Consider the following 20,287-nt stretch of genomic DNA (forward strand, 5'->3'; position numbering starts at 1 on the left):
TGAAATGGAGATTCAATCCTTCCTCTAAGTTGTATTCCAGCACTGCTAAAAATATGTGCTTAGTTCAAACCTTGAGACTTCAGTTTACACCCTCTGGGGTTTCATCCTGTGCTGATCCATTCGCAAGACTTTCAGTAGTCTAATTCCTTCCCATAAACAGATAGATATCACACCATCTTGCACTCCTTTTTGAGAAGGCAAACATACTGACCTCCTTAAGTCCCTCACTGCTTGGTATATCCTTGAGCCTTCAATTCCTTTATGCAGTTGCCCCCCTAAAACCTTACAGTTTTCCAAGATTCTTCGATACCAGTTTTGGTTCAGAACCCCAGAAGCTCCACCATTAATCACTGCTCCCTGCTGCAGTTCCCTTATTTCTACACAGTCATCACATCACTCTGCTCTGACACATCTCATGATAAGCATCAAACAATTTCTCTTCAGTCAGGACTTGTAAATGCACTCTGCTTCTACTTTTCAGACTAGCTTCCTATCCTGCAGATCTGGCCTGTGTATCTTTTCAGATGCGTTTTCTCTTTCTTTACTTCTTTTTAATGGATTGCACAAGTCCATTTTTTTGCCTTCATTATTTGTGACTTACCATCATCATAAATATCTGTAAATGTTTATCAGAAGTTGCATTTACTTCAGATCACCAATGAAAGTATCAAGTAGAAACATCAAATAGTGACCAAGTAGCGTTTTCATGACTTTGCATGAAGTTCTACATTATGCTAGCAAACCTGTGTATTCCCAAAATTCTGCTTGGAAAATACTTTTTCAAAATTAAATGTTTCGTGTAACTACCACCTCATTATTAACCATTTCCCAGCCCTGGAGATGCTCAGAGCTCAAATGGACAAGGTGCTGAGCCATCTGACCTGATGCTGAAGTCATCTCTGCTTCCAGCAGTGGTCCAGCTGCAAGTCCCTTCCTTAATTTTTAATGTAAAACCTTAAATTAACACTACATTAAATGCAATTCCAGTCGACTTTATATTTTGTTGTACGTCATAAAGCTTTGATAATGACATGTTTGATTTGTTTTTTAAACTTACAGCTTTTATTCTAAAAATGTTGTATTGCACGTGCATCATTACTCATGTGAGCTGTCTCGCTGAAGTTAGCTGGAATATTTGCAGTGTAGCATGGACACAATTATGTCAATTTGCTCATGTTTTTCATTGTATTTGATGCACATGGACACACAAAAAGGTGATATGTTTGCATAAAGATTTGTTTATTGAATATTGAAGCTTTTGAATGTTAAAAATTTTATTTCCATGAATACTCAGCTGTACAGCACACAAAGATGCTCCTTTGTAAAAGTTTACAATTCGCAGTACTGGTGAGAAAGTACAGAACACTGCCCAAGCACAATCAATAGCTGCAGCACAACCACACAAACAAACGCAAAGAAACACAGACTCCAATCACTGAGAGACATTCTTTATCCCTATTAAAAAATATCTATCGCAAAAGTAGATTTCGAGTAACCTAGTAAAGCCCCAGCACTGTTCAACAAGATGGTAACATTGATGAAATCTTAACAGAAGAACATAATTTTTATTTTCTTGCCATCCAGTGTGGAATAGCTGCGGAGTAAATATGGTTCCTCCCCTCCCAACTGCTTTATCTAGGTCAAAAAATTCCTTAAAGGCAGGAAGTCGCAGGAAACAAATGTCACTACACATCAACTTTTTATCGTGAAAATAAGCAAGACAGTACACACAACCACCAGCTTCCCAGTATTTCAGTATAAAGTTCCATGGAGGACACTAGCTTATTAGTAAGCTCAAGTCTGTTGTGAAAATTCATCGTATTCTGCAAAACACATGACTTCACACCGCTACATGACAAAACTGCAATGTTCTTTGAAATTATATTTGATTTTTCCAAGTGTTGTATGTAGTTTTACATAAAATAATGGGGCTTAAGGGGTCTTGAGGGTACTGCTGTATTTACAGAAAAATACAGTAAATCAGATGCACAGTCATCTTACTTGGAATACTTTAGGCATGACTGTGACAAAAAATTCTTCGCTCAGTGCGTGAGAATTACATATGCTTGGGAAAAAAACAAACAGCAGCAGAATTCCTCCACAGCAGAATCATTCACTAAAACACATGTACCTTCATGAAGGACTAATATTTACAAGACAATGTCATTTCCTGATTATAAACAAATTAATCACATACATTCATTTTGAAAAGCAAGGGTGAAACATTACCTTACTTTCCTTATACTCATCTGATAGCAGAAGTTGTCTCTCCCTGCTCAAAACTAGGGTATTTCACAACAGACAAACAGGATTGTATTTAATTAGTACAGAGCAAAGAATGGTTTAATTTACACAGCTCTTGCCTCATTAATGTAACTGAAGGTAAGAATCTCAAAACTCATTTTCAACTACAGATTAATAGAACAGACAGTTTTAATCCTTACTTTACACCGTTACACCACAATGACACTAATTATGCTTCTGTCAGAACTGGAAAGCAATGAGAGGGAAGCCACCAATTTGTACGGTGATTTCCTGGTTTATATTATTTCATGTAACATTCGTAAGATCAGTAGAACTGTACACAAGATGTCCATACTCAATTCTGCATATCAATCATACCAACAGAAAACGCAAGGCAAGTGCAACTTAATCCAAATCCAAACCTGTGAATCGTACCTCAGCTACTGGACTGGTGTCTGACAATTTGTAGCATTGTCTCAGTAACAAAAGCCATTTCTCTCATAAGGTGTGTTCAGCTGAGAGAGAAACGTGAAAAAAAATGAGATGACAGAAACAACTGTTACACAAATGATGACTACAGAAACTTCATACTCATCTCTATTTTCATTTCAAATGGTACACGTTCTACCTTCTTCCTCCTACATTCCTTTCAATCAGATCCGGTTACAGTGAGAACACTACTGCCACTGAGCTTGACATTTGAGAATCTTACTTTAAAGTAGCCAAAAAAAGACCTATAAACATAAGCCAGTTAAAATTATTATTTCTTATGCCATGGGACACAGTGTGCGCTACAGAAAGTAAAAAAAAAAAAAAGTTTCTGGAGTCCAATTTGTAAGCCACAGCCAAGTCCAATATTTTAATTCTTTGCTGTGAGATAACCTCTAAGTAATTCATAGTTTTAATTCCAGTACGAAACTCCTTCATACTCATCTAAACCTGAATCAATCAGAAGGTCTCACAAACAATTCAGCCAGCTGTCTTCCTTACAAGCAACTGTATCTATCAGAAATGTTATCAAAAAAGGGAAAAAGCAGGTGCCAATCCTGAGGTAATTGATCTATCCTTACAACTATATTCCTTGGGGGGGGGGGGGGGGAGGAAGCAGTGTTTGATTTCCTAACACTTATATTCATAAAGCAATTCTTTAAAACATGAACCAAGCTCAAGCCAAAAAAAAAAAAAAAAAAAAAAGAAAAAGCATACAACGTTCTTCCTAAAAGAGCAGCTAGCACTATCTAAGGAGATAGTGCAATCCTTTCCTCTCAACTGGTAAGCCAAACCTGAACTGCTTCCAGTGAAAAATTTTCATTGAGCATGTGTGAAACCACAATGCATATAGCAATCACATCTCTGCATATAATTTAAGCAACCGCCAAAAATTAAAAAAGCACACTAATATATTAGAGGTTCTTTACAATCTGTTGCAGTATACTGCATGTGTAATGCTGAACACAAAAAATCTTCCTGAAGAGTTTACTTAGTGAATATACTCGATCCTTGTTCAGAATCTACTGGCTTCCATCACCAGGAAAGCTTCTACTACTTAAAAAGCACTTTGTAGTTCCAGACCACAACACCAAACTAAAAATATTGATTCAGCCCTTTGTACACGAAGGGGAAAAGCACTAGTACACAAACAGATGTATTTTTAGTTTTCAGCCATATAGACCTGCCTTAGGATTAGTCAATAGGTGTTAAGCTAAAGTGAGATGCACTCGACATGGTTTAGTATAAGAGCTCCTATACTCAGTAAACATAAAAGAAGTCTATAAAATGAATGACAGAATAGGACAATTATTTGCAGTTTCTTATTATAAAAGAGCTAACTTCAGTGGTATAAAATGAAATTGCCAGGTGTAAAGCTCAAAAAGCTCAGCAAAAAAGATCATCACAGGCTCCAAATTAAGCTGTGGAACTCACTGCCGAAAGTGATGTGGATGTAAGAAGTTTAGAGATTTGGCGGGGGGGGGGGGGGGGGGGGGAGGGGGAAGAGCAAGTCATTAAAAAAATGTAAACATTAAATGGTTTTAAACTCAGAAAGAAATCAAACCTAACTGGGATCCAAAAGAATAAACAAGAGAAGCATAACTAATTTTGTCCATTTTTTATACTCCTCCCTAGGCATCTACGGCTGGCCACTCTTCAAGACAGGTAACAGACTGGATGCATCTTTGCTCTGCCTTAGATACTGCTCCAGTGCTAGTGGTATCTTGTCTTATGATTCCCAAATCTACTTCCACAAGACCAAAGCCAAAAATAATCATTAATCTACAAAATATGTTTTTGTCCAAATGAACACACTCTGTCTTTGAACAGTCAGGCCTAAAATGTCAGGATCTTTGTGAATTTAAATGCTACCATGCAAAATACATCCAAGCCACTGACTGTAACATGAAAGGAAAAAAAGGGGGTGGGGGGTGGAACGACACAGACAACACACCTTTTTCAGAGCTAAGCTGTACCCAAAAGTCAGTCTGTTTTTCTCCAGCTGTACAGTTACATCTGTCTGCAATCCTGCCTCTCCAAAAGCTGTATACAAGAGCTCTGTCACCAACAGCTGCAGTGCCCAACATAAAAGGTATTTTTCAAAACAAGTACCTCAAAAGTCAAGCATCAATGTTATTATTTATCTAGCGATATATCCTAAAATGCTTTTACTGAAGTCAGGGGAAACTTGACAAGCATCAAATGAAAACAATTAAGAAACATGGACTTTATAAGCTGCAGCAGTGAAAGTCCATGGATCTTAAAGGTAGCTGCAAGAGACTTAACTGAATTGCTCAGATTTGTGTGCATTTAACATGCAGTTCTAACACTTATTCAATCCCATGCCTCTGTGCATTATGACCTTGACAGGAGAGCTACTTACTGGACATGAACAAAAAAAAAAGGCTATTTTTTCCCTAGCGTCCATTTTAATCATCTAACAAGATGACAGCTGGTTTGTATACACACAAGGACGAATGTGAGTCTGTCAAGAATCAGAAAAACAAAAACACACTTCCCACTGATATTACCTCCTGCTTGATAACTGAAATGCTTGAACTGTGAGTGAGGCTTCCAGGGAAACATTAAAAATAGTGACCAAAACAGTTATCTTAATGCGCAGTAATTCTGTGTTACTGGCACTTTTATTTGTAGAAAGAAAGATGCCTTTATTAGAGCACGTATAAGCAGACTCTAATAACTTAATTTCCCCAGATGTTTAAAACGTGTGGTTTGCAGGAGACTAGAGTTGTATTTCTGCTTTTCCCTTCCAAAAACAGGAAGTTCAGTAACATTATTAATGCAATCATGTTTAAACACTGTGCTGAAATCAAAAAAGGCCAAGGAGACATGAATCACATGTAAATATTAGGGACAATTAAATAAGACAGTTCATGTCTGTAACAATATTTCACTTGGAGTCATCTGTAAGTCACTATTTATTTGTGACAGAGATGGATGCTTCATTCTTAGTTTCCAAGATTGCTTCAAAACCAATAGAAAGAACAGGCCACTCTGTTTTTTTGTTTTAACCTCACCTGCCATTAAAGAAAATAAAATTCAAGTGATTGCGTAGTCATAGGCAAAGCATATTACTGGCAACGCTGAAGGATTAACCACCACCACCAAAAATAGATCTAGTGATTACTTGAGCTGGAGGTTAGCAATCATCAATCTTCAACTTGCACCAAAACTGCTTTCCTTTCAGTCACGTTTCAGGTGTCAGTTAATGCGTACATTACACAGTAACTAAGTTTGATTCTTAAAATCCAGGAGATCATCTTCAGTGTGACCAGTTAAATCTACAATGAAATTCAAGAACACAGCTACAACGTTATTAGTCATCAGCAATTCACAGTAATGACTTGCCATAAGCAGATAACGTCTGCTTTGAATTTGTCTGAAGACGTCTATGCTAAAAAAAAAAAAGAAAAAGACTTTGTAAATAATGAAACTACTATTTCCCTATACAACACCAGTAAGACTTTTCTTCTCTGATGAAGTTCTGTATTTTTTAAAAAAACAATAAAGCAGCATTTGAGCTTAACCACTGATTTAACTATGACCCTGTTGAACATGCCTGCCCTTCAAGCTAAAACTCGTCCCCATGCTTGTTGACTAAAGAAATCCGAGTACATTTGGTGCACACACTGCTCCATTGTTTCTAGCCAGGACTGAAGGTATGCCACCTTTTATTTACACGACTTATTGGAAGATCACACCTATATTTTGTAAGGAGATAACTACTTTAACCAGCTTACAGATCTTGAAACGGAAAGCTACAAGTGTGCAGTCTAACAAATGGTGTAATCACTGAGCACACTAAGTTTCAAGCAAGTGTAGTTTCTGTAAGCACCACCTACATACACTCATGAAAAAGAAAAAAAATTAACTGTAGAGAAGTTTTCATCATTGTTCATTAAAAAACCGACACAAAAAAAAAACCTTCAGTATTCTCCTTCCCTTAAAAAGACAACACTGACAGAAAAAAATAAATTACAAGACAACAATTACATGGACAGCATGAAGCAGCAGTAATTTTTTCCTGAGGAATTAAGCATTTAACAGAATGCTACTGACTAAATTACTCAAACTAATTCTAGACTGTTTGTAATCAACATATGTAATGCACAATGACTTACTTACAATTAGTGTATTGCACCAAACTGTTTATAAAGAAGGAAGTATTTGATCTGTATTTCATAAATGCTTTAGATTAAAATACAGACTAACCACATGCCAAACAATTATTAATATTAAAAAGCAGAAAGCAAAAATAGAAGTTACAGTTAAAGGTCAAACAAGTCATCCAACTGTATTCATGATTATACAACTCCACACATACTGGCACTGTTAAAGCCTCTCAGAATGAGCACTTCCTAGAAAGCAGAAAGGTAAGACAATTTGATTTTTTACAGAGAAACAAGATGGGGAAACTAACGCCAAAGACGTCAAAGTGGAAAATATAAACCATCAAAGCCCTAAAGAAAGTTTAAAAACTTATAAGACGTTAAGAATGTGTCACCAATGGCACGTGCTTTGTAAAGCTAAACCTCATAACCTTTTAGGTACTTCTTAGTCAAGCTACCTAAAATTATTCTGAGCCAAAACACTTTCACTTTTCCCACGAGACTCCTCAGAACACAGATCACTTATTTACAGCTCAACATAGCCTTAACCACGGTAGGTAGGCCTCACGTACTCTTCTAGAAAATTATTTTGCAAGGACAGTTAATATTTGCTAATGGCAAAGGAATGTATTACCGTTTAAAGCCTCCTGATGCATTTACTGTCACATACGGAAACAGGTCTTAAAACACTAGCACTAGCGAAAGTATTTCACATGGATGATTCAGTTTAGTCATTAAAAAAAAATCACTGGTACAATCCGACAAAGAGCAAAAACCACCACAAAAAATCTGTAGGCAATCCCCCCCCCCCCCTAAAAAAATAAACCCTCTACATTCAGTAAAAGCACCGAGGGTGTCACAAGGTTTACTCAGCACCAATCCTCAATTCAAAAATCCCAGATATGCGGATAACCACTTGACTGGTTCCCTTTGAAGCACGTAAACAATACTCAAGGGTGTATCCAGTTCTGTTTGCTCATTACAATACCTCCGAGCACTGCTGCAGACAGCTTTGCTCCCAAACTCACACCAGCTCCGTGCAAGACAGGGCGCTGGAGCAGGGTCACCGTTTGTCAGCCGCCAGCCTCAGGCTCCCCGGCTTTGCAGCGGCCTGGAGGGCCAAGCACGGGGGGCGGCGGAGCGGGCACACGGCGGGGAGGACGCGGCCGAGGGGCTGCTACCCTGGTGCCGCAAGGGGAGCAGGGGCGGCGGGGAAGGAGGCCTAGGAGGCAGCCGGCACGGCGACGCTGTCCCCCGGCTGTCACCCCTCGTGCGGCTGCCGAACGGCGACGAGCCGGGGGGGCAGCACCCCGCCGCGACACCCGGGGCGAGCACGGGGCAGCGCGGCCGGGCGGGGGCAGGCGGCAGGCCCGGCCCCGGTGTACTCACACTCGGGGCAGCTGCAGCGGCGGCGCTCCCCGCCTCTGGAAGACGCCGTCCACGAAGACGCCGTTCTTGCCGAGGCAGCGCAGGTAGAAGTCCCCCCCGCCGCCGCCGCCGGTAGCAGCGGCAGCAGCCGCGGGGTCGCCCTGAGGGGCAGGAGGCGGCGGCCCGTCGGAGCCGGCCGGCGGCGGCGGCGGTGGCGGCGGCGGGGGTGCGGCGGTGAAGATCTCCAGGTGGCGGCGGGAGATGAAACTGGAGTGGCCCATGCTCACGTCCACCGAGCCCTGCGACGAGTTGCGGCCGATGGTCACCGAGCGCTTCTTCATCAGGTACTCGAACTCCCGGCCCTCCAGCCGCGCCACGGCCGCCGCCGCTGCCGCCGCCGCCGCCATCTTAGCGAGCGAGGGAGGGAGCGAGGCCGGGAGGCCGCGAGGCAGCGAGGCCGCCCTGCGCTGCGCCCCTCCGCCCGCACCGGCCCCGCAGCCGCCGCCAGCCACAGGCAGGGAAGGGGCCGCCGCTCCCCCCTCCTCCTCCTCCTCCCCCTCCCCCCCCGCCCGCCCTGACGCACTCCGCCGCCCGCTGATTGACGGCGGCGCCGGGCCAATGGGCGGCCCGCACGCCCATGGGGCTATGGCGGAGCAACCAATGAGGAGCGGCGCTGAGGACGGAGCCGCGCTGCACGTTCGGCTGGCGGGGGCCGGGAGCGCGGGGGAGGGCGGCAAAACGCGGAGCGGAGCCGCGAGCCCGGAGCGGAGCCGGCAACGGGCAGCGCCCCCGCGCCGGGGCAGAACGGGGCCGGGAGGCGAGGCGGGACCGGGCGGGGCGCGCTCGCTCTGCCCGCCGGGGCCGCGGGCTGCCGGCTGCCCCCCGCGGCCCCTGCCCTCCTCCCCGGGCCGGGGGCACCTGCGGGAGGCCGCTGGCCCCGCCCGCAGCTCGAGGTCGGGCGGGCGGCACATGCCGGGGGCTGGCTGCTGCGGGGGAAAGCAGCCCGGCCCCAGGAAGGCAGGCGGGGGGGCACCCAGCCACGCTGCACCTGGGAAGCCGTGTGCTGGAACTCCCCCCGTCAGCCTCAAATAATCACAGAAAAAAAAAAAAAATAATAATAAGGTTTTGCACACCAAAGGAATTTGACAGCCATTTGAGAGGGGGGCGATGCTAGAGGCAACTCCGCATCTATGACATCCACATCATCCAAGTGCAGTGCTTTGAATTTAAAAGTTTCAGGCGAGACAGTCTATTTGCGCGTACACCTGACTCAGCCCTAGTTTTCTCTAAGAACTAGGGCACGAGAAAGTAAGCAAGCGATCTGACGTGACAAAACAGAATTAGACCTCCAATCACTGTAACTGATTCCTCACTGAGGGTCAGAGTACATCAAAGAGAGAAGTGTCAGAAAACACGAAAAAGCGATCAAGAACCCACATCAGCATTTCTGCTTCAGAATATTACAGGTTCTCAAACGGAAGGCATTAGTTGTGCTCACCCAAATGTAGCACCTGCATTGGGAACAGCGTACCTGACCAAAACCCTGTCAACACATCCGCAGTGCTCCTCTGTTACAAAGACCAGGCACTGTCAGGATTGAGAAGAAAACAATTAAGAAGCACTTTTGCCTATAAACAGTGAAGTGGGTGCTAGAAATTATCTATGCCTATAAACAGATGTATACACGGCACACTCCTCATCGCAACAGCCCAAATAGCCTTACAAGGTTTCCAAGCAGTTAAGTTGTGTTTGTTTCCCAGACAGTACTGAAATTCATTTATTAATTCAGAAGACATAAATACTTTCCTCAGTGGTACATAAATGCTCTGCAAGTATCGGCAATAATCTTTAAGAACATTCTTATGTTCTGGTCAAAACCAATCAACTCACTAACACCCAGTACTAAATTTGAAATTCAAACTTCTGGTTTTGCACGTCTGAGCCAACAGAGGCTTTAATCGTAGAAATCCTACGTGTATGAGCCAGAACAGCACACGGTGCACACTACCTGCAAGGTCTGGCAAACCTTATTTTTTACTCCTAGGCTTGTGTCAACATGTGCTATAAACAACTACAATACAGTTCCAGAACAGTTACGTCCATTTATTTGATTGCATTATCACATCAGACACAGTGAAAAATATAGCAACATTTAGAGAGCTGGTTTCTTTTACGGAAAACTTCAGTTAAATCTTGCCCACACTTTGTTATTTAGAATCAGAGTTTCTTCTATACCAACATATGTTTGGCACAGAAAAGATGCAGCATCAGAGAGCCAGTTATGACTCCCAGATTCTCAATGTTGTTTTTTTTTTTTTTTAAATCTCTTGGCTGTGGTCTGACTACAGCAATGTTGTGCCTGCTTTGCTAACAATTGGTGAGGGATCCTGAGGGGTACGGCAGCTGAACATTACCGATGGATTTCCATCTCCTAACACGCTCCCACACCCACAGAGAGAGGAAACAGGCCGATTGGGACAGCAGCCAGGCAGATTCCCATCAGGCCAGCAGCACTTTCTACCGCTCTTATGGTTGCTCAGTCCACAAAGCTTCGAAGCATTAATGATACTTTTAACATTTTCCATTATGTGAATCACAACTTTGTTTAATTTGTGTTAATTTATTAATAACATCCGATCTTAAACTCACAAGCTGATATTAGTTCCTGTGCTTCTCATAACAGAACGGGGTAGAGAACAGTTGCTAACACAGAATGCCAAGTAGAGTTTTATAATATACACTGAAAATACTTTGAGTGTCCAACGATCAGTATGCTACCCGATGGAAAGCGTCTAGCAGAAAGTCTGTTTACTTCCCTATTTCCAACACTGTAGAGCAAACAACAAATTCTGTTGTCAAAAGTAATACTCATTTTAAGATCTTGTTGACATCTTTCTGCCAATGTTTTTCTAAACTGGTGCAGATTTAGTCATTTTCTTTGTGACCATACAAAATCACAGTTTTAAGGTCATTCCAACCTGCCCGCTTGTAGTTCTGTTTTCTGTTGGATAAGGCAGGGAGCGGAGCAGTTGGAAGTAGAAGAACCATTCAATCTACACACAATTCTCCTGAGCTGTTCTAAGACACCGCACTCCCCAGAAGTCCACTGAGTGAACATAACCTGGTCCTTATCTTAGAGCTGTACAGCAGATACATATTATTCCACACATTTTTTTTACCCATCACCTTTAAGGGTTAGCAAAAAAGACTTGAATCTCCCCTAACTGCCCTATGGTTACCTTGACTATTGAGGACAGAACTGGGGCTCCAACCTACTGACCAAAATTTAATCTTCTGAGGTGCTGCCATTGCCACTGAAGCAAATGAAGGTCTCAGAGCAGTCTCTGCACTTCACCACTCCTGGCCCTCTGTACCAAGTGGCCAAATGCTCTCCGGTTCACATCGAATTATGCAGCAGCGTGTTTGCACCACAGAAACTGAGACTCAGCAAACCTTATTTCATCCTCTAACCTTACAACAATCTGACTGGAGTTTAACGGGAATGTATAAACATTAAGGTCTAATTTATTAATACTATTTTAATTAGCAAGCTTCCTTTAAATGACTACACTGGATGTGATCTTTTTTTCCTGAAGCCCATGCTGTGGCAACCCAAGGGTGTCCATTTACAGTCTGCTTGTGCTTGGGGCTAGCGAACTGTCATATAAACAGTGGTTTTCTTTCCTCAGCTTTCACATTACACACGTGCTCTGTGTGGAGGGCTACAAAGCAGCCTTCTCAAGATGCATATTTTCACCAATCCAAACACATGGGATGCTACCAGAGCAACTTGATGAATAATCAAATGGATTAAGTGACCTTAATTGCTTACTTTGACACAAGCAGCATTAAACAGCTTTTAAAAGCCATTAGGGGCTATCCATAATCTTTTTATTACAGCAAGTGTCACAAGCTTTCAAGTGAGATTTGATTTTTGTTAAACAAAAACCTACAAAGTAAATTTGCAAAACCACTCTTCAATAACATTCACGTGCAGTTTAACAAGGTAAGCACCTCAAATATCAAAACCTGCACAATTGAATAAAGATTTCATGTATTTATATCCCCTTCCTCAGCACCTGCCAAGCACACATTTTTTTCTATTTACTAGGTGAGAAGACCTTAGTAAGCAGTAAAAACTCCTTCCAACGCAGCCTCAAAACTGCTGCTATGCAGACCACATTTTTAAGTAATCCTGATAACCACACTTGAACTCCTTACATGCTTAACTTTAACAATGTGTGTAAAACTTATTAGGATTCATGCTGTGATTCGCTCGTTTTCTCACAAACGCATTTTTTTTTTGTCAAGGGTAAGTATTAAAAAAGCATCATGTAAGTACTGCAAAATGTTAAAAATACCAAACGATCGGGATGGTGTGAAGCTCCCATGTTAAACACCCAGCCAACTCTTGAAGTGACTTAAGAATTAATAGAAAAGAGTGTTTTACCTCAAATTAAGAACTAATAGAAGATCATGTCTTAAACTAAGAATAGAAGATAGTGTTTTACCTCACATTAAGAACTAATAGAAGATAGTGTTTTACCTCAGAAGAGTTTTGTCTTTTTCTTCCAAGGAGTCTTTCAGATCTCACGACTTAAGTAATAACAGAAAAAGACTGGAAAGCGTAACACTTTTTAAAGTGCCTGCTCTTAAGGGTCTTTTCTATCCGAAATGGCCCCGAGATGAACTTCTCTCCCCTAGTTTCAGAGTCTGGTTTTGGGGTGCGGAGTGGCCACACCACAGGAGACCAAAACTGGATGTTTAACCTTGCCCGCTATCCCATTTCCCTACTCTACAGCATCCTATTGACCTCGGAGGAAAGGAAACGAGGGCTTCGAGAGCCAGGACAGCCCTGTCAACCGGCATCTACCCGTGCAACCTCCCCCTCAGGCGCGGGGTCTCTCCTGTGAGGAAAGCTCGCTTCCCGCCCTGCTACCCAGCCTGCTCCGCGCCCCCAACGCCTCATGGCGGCGGCGCCCCGGGCTCTGACAGCTTGGAGCCGGGCACCACGGGGGGCTTTGCTCCACCGGCCGGGGATTTTACGGGATGAACGGAGCAGGGCTCGGCTCCACCGGCTGTTTGTAAACACTACGAGGCCGTGGGCGGCGCCGGGAGCGCGGTCCCGGCACCGCCCCAAGGGTTCTGTGAGAAAAACGGGTCCGGGCAGGACTGAGGGCGGCGTAGCGGCGTTTTCTGACAGGATTATTTCACGGTTACGCCACAGCCCGTTGCCGGCTGAAGTTAAAACACGTTTTCTTGGGTTGTACGAGCAGTTTTGGGAGGCGACACCGTCACCCTCGAGCGGTTCTGGGAAGCAGGCGGTCACGCGCCTGAAACTGCAATGGAGTTAGAGAAGATGATGCTGGCGACCAAAAAATAAAGATGAAGCACACAACCTTAACGCCTCGGTTTGTTGCAAGCAACAGCAGACGACAAAATTCAGACAAACGCTCTAAATTTAAAATATCCCGTTCACCCTCAGAGGATAATTATTCACAAAGCAGCAGCTCTAAAAACACCACAGGATTTTTTTTTCTTTAAAAGCCACAGCAGCAGTACTGCATGTTAACTGGGAGCTGAGAACCCCCACTACTTTGCAACTCTCCACTTCCCAACAGGTTACTGGTTTTACCACTAGGCTTGTATAATAATCAGAGAAGCTGACCTTTACCAGATGCAACATTTACCATACTTAACATTGAGAATCACAGTTATTATTAGTTATAATTGCAACTAAGCAAAATTCTTTGATTTTTCTTCACATTATTTTGCCATTTTTGCCACTGTATATTTTACATACCTGGTCACTTGATCAGGAGCTGTATAACTCCAAGTCAACAGTTCACAGTACCTGTTAAAACATACCTCAGACTGAAATGACTTCTCCATTTTTGCTATCAGAATATATCAGTCCTGGAATATCACTGTGGAAAGGGTGTTTGCTGATTTTTATTTCTTTGAGAGCTCCAATTGTTCAGACTATTTGCTATGCATATGCCACTACAGGTATTTGAATAAAATTATATAACTTGCCATGAAAACTCAGAAAGGCTGGCACTTCTGTTTTAGAGGAACATCACCATTACAATCCATGAAATCTATTCACCACCATAGAAGAATTTTAACTTTTAACTGAACTCTTCTTCAGTCTCCTTCCAGCACTTCCATGTCACATAATAATTTATGATATGGTATGGTAAATAAACCTAACCTTCCAAGAAAATGAAGCAGGTTAAGTTGCCAAGGTCCAGCTTATCTGGAATATGTTTTTGGCATCTGAAGGAGGAAACGGCAGTGTTACCCATATCATACATGCCAGATGCAAATTCTACTAAAACAATAATAGAAGTTGTAGTTCAGATGGCAGAAAAATAGCTGACAAGTGGGAATGGAGAGTAAGACTATAGCCAAATAAGTACATGATAAAATCCTTTACATTGGTCAAAAATCAAAGAGAAGTTACATAAATGTGAATAAGCTAAATAATTTTTTAAAAAGATGAAGGCAAATTTCAATAAAAACCCACAAAGTGTAGTTAAATTCAGTATGAAAAATGTAATTTAAAACCTTCTTTTCATGATACAGCATTCTAATTCTTGTCTTTTCAGAAAACAAAGTTTTATCAAAATCTTTTTTTTTTTTTTTTTTTTGAAAAATAGATCAGTGCTACTCCCTAAGCCAATAGAAAACCACAGGAAGATCATTTAAAAACAGATGTATTTTTTTGTGCATCTGCCTTTTCTGAAATACTTCTTACCCTGTCCCAAAGGATAGCTACAGATCTAAGCAAGATTCAGGGAAGAGTGACTGAGATGATTTAAGTACGAGAACACTTTTAAACAAAGGTTAAGAAATTGCAATTGTTTTCAGTAGTGAAGGGACAAACATTATCAAAATAATATAACAAGGACAAAGGTCAGTGAGAAACATCTCATGTTCCATAAACAGATGTTAGAAGGTTCTTGTAAGGTAAAAAAAAAAATGACTTAAGACTCAAACTCAAAGCACACAAAAATATGCTGTAAGGAATATGACGATAGTAACAGTATTTTTCATGTCCTTATCATGTACTTGGTTTTAGTAGTTTTAACAGTGTAGCTAAAGACTGAACAATTTAAAACAGTCAATTTTCATCCAGTTACCAGGTATATATAAAACCTAACAAGATTTCATCTTGACCATGATTGCATTTCTAAGTACTACAGACACAAGACAGAGCTGTTTGCAGATCTCTCTCCCGAATACATAAACAAAATACTGAAGTACTGAAGCCTCAGGTCTGGCCCAAGATACATTCTTATGTTCCTAATAAAGTCTCAAAACAACTGGAATGGTACTCACATGTAAGGGTATTTCTGTGAAACTGAATGAAGTTTACACCTAATCTTCAAATTATAAATACAAGTGTGTAAAGATCTGATAGAGGGGAGAAAATAAGAGCATTAACTTCTTTTGAGGAGGGGAACAACTGAACAGTTTCTTATCATAAACTGTATTCTCTGTGGGCCACTAGAGAAACAAAACTGATGTACGGAAATCTGGATACAGCAGAATTAAATTATTATTTTATCCCAAAGTGGATGATGAGAATAAAACAAAAAGACTACATAAATGATTTGAACAGCAGGAGAAAAAAAAAATCCTTTTTTTTAAAAAAAAAAAGCAAACAAATGCCAGGCTGTACTGATTATATTTGAGTCCTGCACAAGTCATCAGGTGTTCAACCAGCCTCCAAAAATATCACAGAGGGGACAAACTGCAAACATTTCTAACATGCAGGGATCTTTTCAAGATTCACAGACACCTTAACATGGAAAGTAATATGTAAAAGACAGCATAGACTGGTCTTAGATTTTGTTGTTTGTTTGTTTTTAATGGTTATCAAAGCATCAGTACCAAAATCCTTTTTTTCCCTCCTGCAGATACTCAGAATCCCAACATACAGTCACTGAAATATCAAGACTGAGAGCAAAAAAATGAAGTCTCAGCAGTCAGACCATTACAGTGTGTTAGAGAACAGCCATCCAGAGTCTGTGATCAGAACGCCACCGATTACTGACAGTCTTTCAACAGGCAGAGGAATAAATCTCTCATCTCTGAGCATTCAAGAAAATATCCAAAGCTCAACTACTCTACCCCAATTTGTTTATTTTGCTAGTTGAATTAGTCTGTGGTTAATATCAGGTGATATCGGTCTATTTGCATTTCATTCTTCGAAAAGGATCCATGCAACAGACTATTCAAAGCAGCAAATAAACAATCCTCCTCGTGACTCAGATCTGAAGTTTCTTACCAGTGTTCTTGTGACATTTATTATACAGCATTCTGCAAAGCAGACCCATTGCCAAAAGGAATTGCCTGTTTGGACAAAACTGAACAGAAGGAAAATGTGAAGCAATTCCTTTATTTTTACAGTTCCTTCATTTACTTGCTACTTAATAACTCTGTCAGATGCAAAGATGCATCTAAGAAAAATAAACACATTGCTCCAAAAAAGAAGCAGCAGGAGAAAAATGGTTTCTCAACAGAAGCTATTGAACACTAATGTAAACAGAAGCACTTACATGCATTTAATATATACGGAATAATAAACAATATTTAAAATATATGTTTAAAACTTGTCTGAGGCTAGACTACAGCAGCGGAGGGAAAAACTGTAACATGCATCAACTCCATAGCAAACAGCATATATAGCATGAGCTATGGGGCTTTATGCATTAACAGCTTCTGACTGGTAGAAGCAACCTGAAACTTGCTGAGTACAAAGCTTTTGCAGTTTACTACTGAAGACAGTAATATAGCAACCATAGAACCTAAATATGGTGGAAGTAATCTAAGAATTTTCTAACAGGATCCGAAGATACAAACTAAACCAAAAACAGATTAGAAATAGAGCAGTCATACTAGTAGGGAGCAGCTGAAGTATACATAGTATTTCCCTCTCTCCCAAGGGTACAAACTCAAAATTTGCTTTTACAAATCAGCTTTTACACATCACTATCAACTTATCTAATTCGAAATATTTTTGCAAAACATGCCTCCCTATGAGATTATTACTTTTAGAACATGCCCATAAATATACCTGCTACCCAAATCCTACACTGCTTACTGCTTTCGCTTCCTTGCGGTTGGTCAGTGCTGGTAAGTGACTTTAAAAGTTCAATGAATATGATGCCAGCAACTCAATGATTCAGTTAGTGTGTTGCCAGGCTTCTGGGATTAAACTGAATTTCTAACTTTATTGTAATGAGTCTCAAATTACTATTTTTCCTCGTTACACCACTAATACCATTTTTGGATGAAATTACCTTTATTTTGCTCAATAAAGGTCCTCCCTCAAAAAATAATTAAAAAAAAAAACAAAAAAAACATGAACACCCAAACCCATTTAGTAAATAGGCATTAGCAGGAATCAAATAATTACTGATGTACACACAATTATGCAATCTCGCCTGAGATAAATAACAAATTACTTTTTGACATACTCCTACAGCGATTCCCAGTGATGATTTTAGTTGCAAATTCACAGACTTGTCAGATTGAACATGAGGTGAGTGGGTTTTTTTATGGTTTGTTGTGTGTGTTTTACTTCCTCTAGCTTTTAATAGAAATTATGATCAACATAATTTTTTTATTATTATTTTTTAATTTCACACTAATCCCAAGATGCTGGTCTCAGGTTGGACATGCTTTGAAGGTGGCATTATGAATGTGTTTTGTGCCAGTATGACAATACCCTTAAGTACTGCAGTCCTTAACCTATTATCTCAGATGCCTTTTAGGGCTCTTGTCCTTTTCAATAGCCCATGTACAATCAAAGTGTGTTTCTGTAATGTCATAAGATTTGCATGCTCTCATTCGTTCATTTCTCCATTTTGATTAAACAAAAAAGGAAAATACAGATAAGAGCATACCCTAAAATTACCAGCAGTAAGTTTTGAATTATATCCAGATACCATTTTCCGTGCATGTTTTCAACTTACTCTGAAGATTGGACACCTGCGATTCTTTCCATCTTTATGCAAGCTTAAAAATGTAAATGTCGTTCAAAATCACTCCATTCATTTTCTTCTTTTGTAAGAAGAGACCAAAAAGCTATTTTTTTCAATACAGGAGCTATGGCAATTATTGAGCCAGGCTTTTAATAAGAACATGAGAGGGGAAGAAAAACATGTACAACGATCACAGAAACATACAGCGTACTATTATTCATCAGTCAATTTTAACTCCTTTGTGAGCCAACAGGCGGTCTGAAGTTGGCAAAAACAACTAATAGTTAAACGTTTGGAAAGCAGGACTCAACAGGAACAGAAACCGTAACTGAATACAACAAGATTGGAATGGAGGTAAGCAGGAGAGAAGAACAAATCACAAGACATCCGAACAGAAACACACTCCTATCTAATCATCATTCTTGGCCTTTTCAATTCCCAGGAGAGAATTTTAAATAGAGAACTTGCCCTCTTTGAGAACTCGTGGTTTCACTATACCATTAAATGCATTGGCACAACATTGCATTTTGGAGTCACCTTTGCTGTTTTACACAATAAAAAAGATCTATATAGTAAAATCATCTTATCTTACCAACAATATCAAAGTAATCAGTTTTGAACAAGTTAATTTGAAACCTTGAAATGTCCACAAAGTATCCCCAAACCCCCTTTTTCCCCCCTCCCTTTTAAAGACAGGATGAGGCAAAGCAGGGAAATGTAGAAAAGAATGTTCTTAAAAGCAGCATTTTTGGAAGCTTTGGAAGTAATTTTAAATTAGAATCTTCATATCCTGCTTCTAATGTTCAAGTTTTTAATTTGTCATTGAAAGTAAGTAAGTACTATTTTTCTAAAATTCCGGAGTAGCTTAAGTAACTGGATTGGCTTTTTCCTCAACACTTTCATGAATGACTACAAGATTAAAAGGTATTTCATGTCAAAGATAAATATTTAGCCAACAGTTCAATGGTAGTGTCATTTCCTGTTCTTGCCACTAGTTCCCATCCTTACAGCACCTCCCATTGTGCCAGCAAATGTTTGTATGACTAAGTGACAAACCAGATTAAGAAACTGACAGGAATGAAGAGAAATTACAACACCATTTTGAAAGTGAATTTTTGTAGCCAGATGAGTTCCCCTGTTTGGTTCACCCCATGGACTCAGAAATTGTGCTGCCAGTGGGAGAGGCCATGGTGAGCCCAGAATAAATGCCCAGGAAAAGGAGGGGAGCGGAGCAGCTGCGTCAGCAGTGCTGCTGAAACGCGAGCCTTGGCCTCCTGTTACAAACGCACGTCAGCCTCTCCATTCAGTAGCTGTATTCCAGTTACCCTGAATAGACAGCCTTGTAATAAGGATACGCTCTCAGTATGAAAAGCTTACAAGAACGCTATGTACGCTCGCTGCAGCATTTTCAGCCTTTGCTTAAGGATCATTTTCTGGCTAGAGACTATGACTTTTGCAAGCTATCTAAAGAAAAAAGGAGAAAAATCAAGTACCTTATTCTCACATGTATATTTGCTGTAAACTGAACAATCTTGAAATAAAATTAAACAACCCCTGATCTTATAGCTAGACTTCAACAAAAAATGCCCTTTTAGGACTAATTTAGATATAGGTAGGCAACATCTACACGAATTAGAGAACAATTATGTTTTCTAGATGCACATGAAAGCACACAAGATGCTATGTCTGCAGCTGTCTTAATGTACATCAAACTTCAAAGTGCATTCTGCTGAGGTATTTGTGCTCAAACCTACCCTTTTCAAAGCTGATGGTTGTGAGACCACAGTAATATAACAAATCCAAGTGCCAGGATGTTAAAAGACAAGAAAGGTTCTCAACTGTGAGAAAAGAGAAGTCAAGTTACTAGGATATACTAAATATGTTGTAGTTATCCACAAATAGGCTTATCTAATTTGTGGTTGTAAAATGACACAAAAAGCATCAGAGCTGCTTTGCACAGAATAAATTCAAGTCATCTCAGATCAGTATCTGAAGCACAGCATAAACACCACTGTATTAATCTCAAGCCAGGCTGAGGTTATCTAATACCAGTGAGTTTTT

General features: G+C 40.7%; 1 protein-coding gene and 1 long non-coding RNA gene across 2 annotated transcripts in view; one reads left to right on the forward strand and one right to left on the reverse strand.

Moving 5' to 3' along the window:
- FOXK2 (forkhead box K2) overlaps positions 1–8,793 on the reverse strand; it is a 47,369-nt gene extending 38,576 nt beyond the window's left edge. The window contains exon 1 of the mRNA XM_027471475.3: positions 8,253–8,793. Within this exon, the coding sequence (XP_027327276.1) occupies positions 8,253–8,638 (386 nt within the window). The 5' untranslated portion in view covers positions 8,639–8,793. The remainder of the gene's footprint in view (positions 1–8,252) is intronic.
- Positions 8,446–16,512, forward strand: LOC119713226 (uncharacterized). Its single transcript, XR_011804178.1, has 2 exons — positions 8,446–8,575; positions 16,157–16,512. It is a non-coding gene; the product is annotated as an uncharacterized lncRNA (long non-coding RNA).
- The last annotated feature ends 3,775 nt before the right edge of the window (positions 16,513–20,287 follow it).

Source organism: Anas platyrhynchos, chromosome 19 (assembly GCF_047663525.1).
Source record: "Anas platyrhynchos isolate ZD024472 breed Pekin duck chromosome 19, IASCAAS_PekinDuck_T2T, whole genome shotgun sequence".
Lineage (NCBI taxonomy): Eukaryota > Metazoa > Chordata > Aves > Anseriformes > Anatidae > Anas > Anas platyrhynchos.